The sequence below is a fragment of the Trachypithecus francoisi genome, unplaced genomic scaffold (assembly GCF_009764315.1).
Source record: "Trachypithecus francoisi isolate TF-2019V2 unplaced genomic scaffold, Tfra_2.0 Contig01082, whole genome shotgun sequence".
Lineage (NCBI taxonomy): Eukaryota > Metazoa > Chordata > Mammalia > Primates > Cercopithecidae > Trachypithecus > Trachypithecus francoisi.
Window position 1 is genome coordinate 1 of NW_022681123.1, and position 9,264 is coordinate 9,264.

Here is a 9,264-nt window from a genome sequence, read left to right on the forward strand (position 1 = left end):
CAGTTGCCTCTCACTGGGTCCCTCCCATGACACATGAGGATTATGGAAATTACAGTTCAAGATGAGATTTGGGTGGTGACACAGCCAAACCATATCACCTTGTAAAATGAACATTGTGAAAACAGCAGTGGGCCTGACTCCTGGCATCTGCCGTGGGATGCCCCGTCTTGGGGTGGGCCTGGCTTCTGTGCCATGCAGAAGCCTCCCTGTGCTTCCTGTGGGCTGGGAGTGAGCCAGGTCCTTCTAGGGGATCTGGGAACTGTGGGACAGGAGCGTTCCTAGACTGGGGTCTCCCTGTGCCTCCTTACCCCATCAATGAAACCAGAGGAGCCAACTCAGCAAACCTCTTTCCTGGTCCTGAAGGGAGGAGCGTAGGTGCTCCCTGAGCTGCCCTGGGGCAGAATACTGGGCAGTGGCCAGTGCTTCCCCAACATCTCCCCCATGCACAGACTCCTGGTGGACACACTTCCCTTAACCTTGCTCAGCTGGAGCTCAGCCCCTGTCCCAGGACCTCTGCCTCCTCCTCCAGGGCAGGAAAAGAAAACCCAACTCCAAACCCATGGAGAGTCCCCATCTTGACTGAGGCCCTGGCTGGGACTGAGCCTCTTGTCAGCCCCTTGAGGAGCTCCATCTTCCCCTATTTCCCTGCCCCATGGGACCCAGGGCCTCTGGGAAAGAGGTGAGGGTGTCATCCACTCAGCAGGTGCCGCATGATCTTTGGGAAGGATTTGTGTAATGCCTGCTCCTGGTGGGATAGGAGCCTCCGGAGCTGGGCAGTATTGGGGCTGTAGAATACTGAGACACCCCCGACCCATCATGCTTCAGAGCCCACTCCCAAGATGTGGAGCCACCAGCTGGAAGGACTGGGCAGTGGCAGGGGACCCTGGACCCTGAGGCCTTCCTCCCTTCCATCAGGCGACCGTACCACGTGGCCTCAGCTCTAGGGAGGTGGGCCCTAGTTGGAGGCACTGCACAGCAGCATCCTGGGTAGAGGTGCCAGGAGGGCAGGCCTGCCTTCGAGGCTGTGAGGCAGGGCAGAGGCAGGCAGTGGCCAGTGGAGGGAATGGGGTGGGTGCCAGGGGCTACATGACCATCTTCTGGACTTGGGGTGGGGCTGGGGGACATGGGATGGGCAGCCACTGCCATCTCAAATTCATTGGCCCATGTGTGTGGGCTGGGAGGGCAGCTGGGTGTGTGGCCAGCTGGAAGGTAGGAGGACTCTTGGGGAAGTGACAGTCACCTGTACGAAGTCAGGGCTGGAGGCCTATGGCTCTGGAACACACAGGGTGGCCAGAGGGAGGCCTCAGTGCCCTCTGCTGTTGGGGATGAAACGTGTCTGCCTTGAAGTGAAAGGGTCCCTGTTCAACTCTGGGCTCCTGTGGACCCTCAGCAGGGATGTCCTGAAGGTTTCTAACAAGCTGGGATGCAAGGAAGGTGCCTTGCCTGGAAGTCAGGATCGCCCAGCCAGGATGGCTGTCGCATGGCCTGACTGTGTGAGGCCCTGGGGGCAGCTGACCACCTACCCTGCAGGGAGTGCCTCTCCTCGGCCAGCAGCTGATCCAGTGCCCAGAAAGTGTCTTCGTCTGGCAGATACAGGAGGAGGACGGCAGTTAGGCAGCTCATGTCCCTGTGGTAGCCCACCTCCTGCAAGAGCCAGAATCACCATGGAAGGATGTCACCTGAGAGGGCTGAGGTCTTCTGGGAGGCTCATGTCACTGGAGAGGACAGACGTCATCCGGGAGACTGCCTTCAGGCCTTAGGGGATTTAGGGTGCAGACTCTGCACTCCTCCCCAACCCTGGGCATGAGGACCAAGCAAGTCACACACAATTCAGTTGACAAGGGGCCTGAAGGGAGTTCTGCAGTGAGTGTCCAAACCCACATGGCCCGAAGGGGCACAGGAAAGGATCATTCATGCCTCCTCTCCTGTGCCAGGCTGGGAAGGCCACTGTGACAGACCTGGGGCAGCACCTGTGAACTGCACCTGCCACGAGGGCAGGCGGTGGGCCACCGATCACCACACAATAGGTCCTGCGACGGCCGGAGCTACCTGCCAGGCAAAGGAGGGTGGCTGGGTCCAGACCCCATGTGGGCAGCCAATGGAGTCAGCTCAGCGGCTCTCCCTGCCTGGAATGGTCTGGGAAGTGGGGGCCGAGCAGGAGCAGCTACCTGGGTGACCCCCTCCCTGTCTACTGTGCTCCTATGGGGTTAAGGCAAAGGGGAAATTGGATCCCTGCCAGGTTGCCAATATAAAGGTTTCCTCAGGATGCAAACTCATTTCATGACAACAGCCTGGCCCCATCAGGTACCTCAGCAATTTGTCAAACATGTATCCTGCAAGGACTATCCTGTGTGCAACGCTGCCAAGCTCCTGGTTTGGCTCATCACCAGGAGGGGAAGGTCATTTCTTCTTCTGAGACATGGTGGTTGAGTCCAGGTGACATCAACAGTCTGGGCCCTGACCCCTTTCCGTCTCAGTGTGACCCCTTGAGACACTAGCTTCCCCTCCTTGCTTGGGTGTCCACGCCAGCAGTTCTACCTGCTACGTTATTACAGCCAGATCAAACTTCCTCTCTCGAATAAATGCAATGACCACTGTTCTTTGAGCATTATTTATCTTAAATTATTGTTTTAATTAGAAATTTATCCAACTTATATTAGCCAAATGTCCTTCCAATGTAACCAAATTTCTTTTAAGTGAAAGTTAAGTATTTACCTTCTGTTATCAAGAATTCTATGAATACAAAATGTTTATATTTTTCAACTATAGAAGAAATTGAAAATGTCTACATGCTACTAATCTAAAAATACAGGCTCTGGGTTTATATGGTGTTAACCTTTCTTCCAAATGTTAAGGAATAGGTATTTAAATGCCATGCACTTTGTTTTAAAATGTATAAAATGTTTTAAGCTTTTGACCTCAAAATTTACAGTAGCACAGCTACTCTCTAATGAATAAACCACAGAATCAAAACAAATGATTCTACAGACCAGTCTAACCAACAATACAATTATAAACTTGCGGTTCAAATATCAAAAACCAATTTCAGTGACAAATACATGATATGAAAACCCCACAAAGGTCAAGTAGAATATATTATACTTGAATGAAATTATGAGTTGACAGTAGGAAATCTATGTTTAATCAAACAAATTAAATAATGTTTGTGAGGAAATTATACTGCTAATGTTTTATTATTTGGCAAGCTATTCAATGGAACACAAAGATATTCTTAATGAAGTTGAAAATTATTTTAAAATGTTATTGAAGTGGATTAAAAAATAATGAGGACATGAATAACTTTAAAAAGTATTCAGGGATAAAGAGAGAAAAATTAATTTAGATTTTATACGTATATAAAATATATTTTAAAAATTGTGTTTTTTGGTTGCTCAAATAAAAGGAGCAGATATTTAAATTTCATGCCTTTTGTTTTAAAGTTTAGGAAATGCTTACAGCTTTCCACGCTGACATTTATACTAACACAGCTAAACTAATCAAGTGATAACAAATCAAAACAAGCAGAATTCTCTTGACCAATCTGTTTTCTTGATTTTTAAAAGTAAATGTACTCTCAAAGAAACAAAGCTGTTATTCATGGATTCTGTTATTTGAAAATACTGATCATTTACCTTACACCAAGTGATCTCCAGCTCATGGAAAAATATATACAGTTGCCCAGCTTCATTAAGCTTAAACTGTTATGAAGAAGAAAAGAAGCAATGGAGTAGGGACATTAAAGCAGGCGTGTGGAGATACGGCTGAGACTTCTACTTGCATGCTGTGGTCGCTGTGTGGAGACTGGATTGAAAAAAGGGCAATGACAGAAGCTTAAATTAGTATCAAATATGGTGATCCTATAATTTTAAGGGTCCTTGAAATAAGAATGTATAATAGTTCTCATTATTTCCCCCAAGAAATCTCTGCAGTAGTCTTGGCCTTGTGAGGGAAACACGATAGTTACCAAGTGGTGGGGGTGGGAAGGTGAATTTGTAAACAACATCTGGAATTACTACACTTTAAAGGTAAAGCTTGCAGGAATCCATACACATCAGATCTGAAAATAAGTGTGTGTGTCTGTGTGTGTGTGTGAAACAGGGAGAGAGAGCAAGAGTGACAGTGAGCAAGAGAGAGGAGAGGGGGAGAGAATCAGATACAGAAAGAGAGTGACAGAGCTACAGAGACAGGGAGAATTTAAAGGGGACACCAAGTATATTGAGCAGAGAAACTATAAAATGGGAATTGCCATTAAACAGAATGGGGAAGAGCAAGTTTGGGGAGTACCAGCAGCTCCATATAGACATATTAATTTTGAGATTCCTAACTGACATCCAAGTGGATAAGTCAGGGAGTGTTGGGTGTAGTGTCCAGAGTTTAGGTGTAATATGAAATATCAGGAAATTAATGACACAAAAATTAGTGAGAAAGCAAAGATAAGAAAGATAAGAAGTCAAAGTCCTGAACCTAATGGTTCTCTAACATTTAAAAAATAGTAAAGATGAAACCTGCACAAAAGGACTAGGGGTAATTATCAAAAATGTGGTGGGGGAAAGTAGGTTAAGTGTTCTGGAATTCTATCAAGAAAAGTTTCACGAAGAGGAGGTGGAGATTAACTGTGTGCAATGCTGCTGATACATAAATTAAGACAAAGGCCGAGGAGTTACGGTTCAATTTATAATTTAACAATATGGATAGCACTTATGTTTTGATATGAGCAGCTTCGTTGGAGTGAGTAGGTGGAAAACGATATTGGAGTGGTGGCTGAAATGAATGTCTGATCTCTGGATTCTTAAGGAAAAATTTTATTGGACTGCAGAGGCATAAATTGGATTAGTTTTAATTCTGAAGTCAGGATGTACTTGGTAAACATGTGCCCATCAATGCCTCCTCGCATTTTTTTAAGCTAGGTATTCTGTTATCTTTTAATATAACAATTACCTGCAAAACCTACACCCATTTTGCAGCAAACCACCATGACACATGTATACCTATGTAACAAACCTGCACGTTCTACACATTTATCCCAGAACTTAAAGTGTATATTTTTAAAAAAAGAGAAAATTGAAAAGAAAATCCAGCCAAGTGCAGTGGCTCATGACTATAATCCCAGCACTTTGGGAGGCTGAGATGGATGGACCATCTGAGGTCAGGAGTTTGAGAACAACCTGGCCAACATGGTGAAACCCCGTCTTTACTAAAATTATGAAAATTAGCTGGGTGTGGTGGGGGCCACCTGTAGTCCCAGCTGCTTGAAAGGCCAAGGCAGGAGAATCACTTGAATCTGGAAGGCAGACATTGCAGTAAGCCAAGATCACAACACAGCACTATAGCCTGGGTGACAGGGTGAGACTGTCTCAAAAAATGAAAACAAAAACTAAAAACAACCCATTTAATTCACAAACTTTACGAAGACTGCTAGAGGAGGTTGTTGGAGAGGATGTTGTTCCACATAATATCTTACGAGTTGCCGATGGGCAAGTAAGATGGTAAAATGTCTCTGAAAAACTGACCATACCTGCTCTACTGAAATATTCAGATACCAAACACCCAGAAATTCCATCTTGTCATTTATTTCCACAAGAAAAAACAAGAGACCTGTATTAAAATATCCATTTCTATTAAAAATAATCACACTAGGTTTCCTGAAGTTTTTTATTAGTAACTCTTGTTTGCAGTAGTACAACTGTGTGTGTGTGTGTGTGTGTGTGTGTGTGTGTGTGTGTGTGTGTGTGTGTGTATATATGACAGAGTTTCACTCTTGTTGCCCAGGCTGGAGTGCAATGGTGCGATCTCGGCTTACTGCCACCTCCACCTCCTGGTTTCAAGCGATTGTCCTGCCTCTGCCTCCAGAGTAGCTGGGATTACAGGCATGTGTCACCACGCTTGGCTAATTTTGTATTTTTAGTAGAGATGGGGTTTCACCATGTTGGTCAGGTTAGTCTCGAACTCCTGACCTCAGGTAATCCACCTGTCTCAGCCTCCCAAAGTGCTGGGATTACAGGTGTTAGCCACTGTGCCTGGCCTATTTTGTATTTTTTAACCTACCACACTCTAAGAACAAATATTATATTTCAATTTGTACATTCAGTGCCTAGAACAAAACCAGCATTTTGTAGATTTCAAAGAATTATTTGTTGTATAAATGATGAATAACTTAAATAAGTATTATTTATAACATCTATATACAAACAATATATTACTTCAAAATACAGTGATAACATTTGTTGTGTATAAAATGATTTCAATCTCAGTTAAAAATATTTTTTGCGTGAGTTATTGTCATATGTAGATACTCACATTGTTTTATTTATGCAAAAATATTTGTAACTACTATGCACATTTTTGATACTTAAGCCTTTTGGTCTTGCTGCCATAGCAAATACTGTGCCTCTTAAGAACATGAACCTATTTTATTTCATTTTTTAGCAGATTTCTTGTGAAATATATACCGTGCTATTTTGTTTAACACATAAGCAGACACCCTGTCAGAAGCGAAGAGCCATCCACTCCACCATTACCACCCATCCCTCTGCTACTGTGGCTGCTGAAGATGTTCCCTATGGCAGAGGACTTTCTGTTCAACCTAAGCACCTGGTATCCTTTACTTTCAATTGGGTATGAGATAAAACAATTCAGCAGCAATAAAAGTCTTGCCAATGCACCACAGTGTAGCAGTCTCTCTTGTGAGGTATCACCTGGAGTTCTGGATAAGTAAGAATTATCCAAAATTCTTATGATAAATACAGATAAATTGGCACAACTCAAGATTTAAGAAATAAAAATTTCCAAGAGAAGAAACCCAGGAATATGCATTGAAAATGTCTCCCTCAGGTGATTCTGATGTGATATGTGGTCTGAGTTTAAAATCCAAAGAAAGTTACCTTCCCTGACCTCCAGTTGGCCCTTATGACCGGATGTCCCTCTTCCCCTTTCTCATTGTGCTCACTCTCCTTCTGCACCTTTGTTCTATTCTCCCTCCACTTCTCATCCAGATGCCAAGCCTTCTTCCATTAATTGTCCTAAAACTCAAATGGTCAGTTGCATCTAAACTTCCGTCTGTCCCATGGACAAGTTATGCAGGCAAATGCAGAATTTAAGCTTGGACCAAGCTGAATCAAGAGCTGCAATTAAAGATTTCCCTAAGCCCAGACGGGACCAGCAAATACTTATAGAAGATTTTGGATTTCCTCTGAGTGCACCAGGCTCTGGGTAACCTGATGCTATAAACCAAATGTTATTGTCCCCCTCAAGTTCAAGTGTTGAAATCTAATTCCCCATGTGATGATATTTGGAGGTAGGGCCTTGGGGGATGATTAGATCATGAAGGCAGGGACCACAGGAGTGGGATTAGTAGCCCCTATCAAAGGCACCATAGAGAACTCCCACATCCCTTCTGTCATGTGAGGACATGGTAGAAACATGGCTGTCTATGAACCAGAAGCAAGCCCACACCAGACTGGAATCTGCTGACCACTTCATCTTCAGAACTGAGAGAAATAATTTGTTTATAAGCTTCCTCATCTATGGCATTTGGTTTCAACCCCACATTAGCTAAAAACACCAACATATCAACTTGTACACCAAATTTTGGAAACCGATGCTAAAACTATGATGGCAAAAGGTGATTGATCTGCCTAAGAAATGAACCTACTTGATCCCTCTTTCCAAAAAGCTGGAAGGAGAGTCAACACAAGCAAAAGTAGGTCAAAGTCTTCTAAAAGCCATACCTGAAGGGTTTTCAATATCACTTGATCAGATGGTAATTTAATCACACAAAGAACCACAACAAAACCCACAACTAGCAGAGGTTTTCAACATCGCCTCAAAAACACCATCTACAGTATTAGGGAGTGAAAGAAGTCATGGAAGTTTCAAAAAGTCAAACTTTATTTCAGTGTTATTGTAGAAACTCAAAATTCATAGTTGCGCTGTGGATAAATCCTTGGGCAGGTGGAGGCATGGAGATTCTGGGGTGTAGCTGCTGAGTTTAAAAGCTTCCTTTGGAGAGGCTCCCTGGCCTCCTCACCCCCTGTCCTCCTGTCAAGAAGAGCCCATCCTGGGCAGCACATTATAGGCAAACGACCCAGATGCCCAGCTGAGGGCAAACCTCCATGCCTGGAGGAGGAGGCCGCCTCTGGGAGCAGGAGGACCTGCTGGAACCCCTGCTCACAGGCTCCTTTTCCTGCTCTCCTGCAGGCAGGCAAACACCCCCAGCAGCAGTAGCAGCAGGCTCTTCAGCAGCTGGGATGCTGCTCTGCTGAATGAGTGAAGTCCCTCTCCAGTGAGGCAGAGGAGCACAGGTTGCACACCCTGGTTTCTGCCTCCATGGTTTCCACTGAGCCCCGGACTGGGAACAGTGAGGGAGCTGCTGGCTGTGGCTGTGCTGGTCACCCCCTCTCTGTCACCTCTAGCTCCAGCCACACTTTCAGCTCAAGAGCTGAGGCTGGTGGATCTACAGCAGGTGCCATGAAGTCAGGCAGCTCCTCACTGGGCTGGTCCTGGGCAGTCCCATGGCAGGGGCAGGAGGGCTCTGGAGCTGCCTCTAGCTCCAGCACTGTCCCTGGAGGGGCCCTTCCCCTGGTGCTGGCACTGGCTCAACAGCTGGCACTGGAAATAGCTGTATTTCTGCACCTGAAGCAGGAGCTGAAAAAGGAGAAAGGTCACCAATATCACTCACTTTCCACTGGAATTTCTAAACACGAAAACAACCTCACTGAATATAAAGGAATTTCAGCCTGAAAACATCAACCCTGGAAAGTCTTCCAGACTGCAGGTGACTTTGCCATGTGCCTGTGTCTCAATGAGTTCCAGAGGCTCCAGCTGGACAAGGACAATGTGCAGATGTGGCACTGGTGGGATCACTGGTGAGGCCTGGCCTGACAGCTCCATCTGGGGCCTTGGTGTCCATCTGGGACCTGCTGTCTACCTGGTGACTCCTGTCCTGTGGTAGGTACCTGGGGGGGGCTTTGTGCCACATGGCCAGAGGCATCTGGGGTGAGAGATGAACATACATGGGCATCGTCATAAGAGAAAGGCTCTCACTCCCGCCATTCCTGAAGCAGCAGCCTTGAGATGTGGAGATGCAGCACGAGGACATCTTGTTCTCTTGAGCGTCTCCCACCAAGTGAGCTGGCTACGGGGCTGACCCTAGGATGTGGGTGCCTGGTTACCAGAAATCTTCTTCTTCTTTTTTTTTTTTTTTTTAGATGGAGTTTCATTCTGTTGCCCAGGCTGGAGTGCAGTGGCATGATCTTGGCTCACTGC

General features: G+C 45.7%; 1 protein-coding gene across 1 annotated transcript; it reads right to left on the bottom strand.

Annotated features, from left to right (window-relative positions):
• Positions 1-7,865: 7,865 nt before the first annotated feature.
• LOC117090703 (uncharacterized protein C2orf27A-like) lies at positions 7,866-8,918 on the bottom strand. Its single transcript, XM_033223248.1, is given in 2 exon segments — positions 7,866-8,392; positions 8,394-8,918. Coding segments are annotated over 2 exon segments (399 nt in total). The 5' UTR covers positions 8,469-8,918; the 3' UTR covers positions 7,866-8,068.
• Between the last annotated feature and the right edge of the window lie 346 nt (positions 8,919-9,264).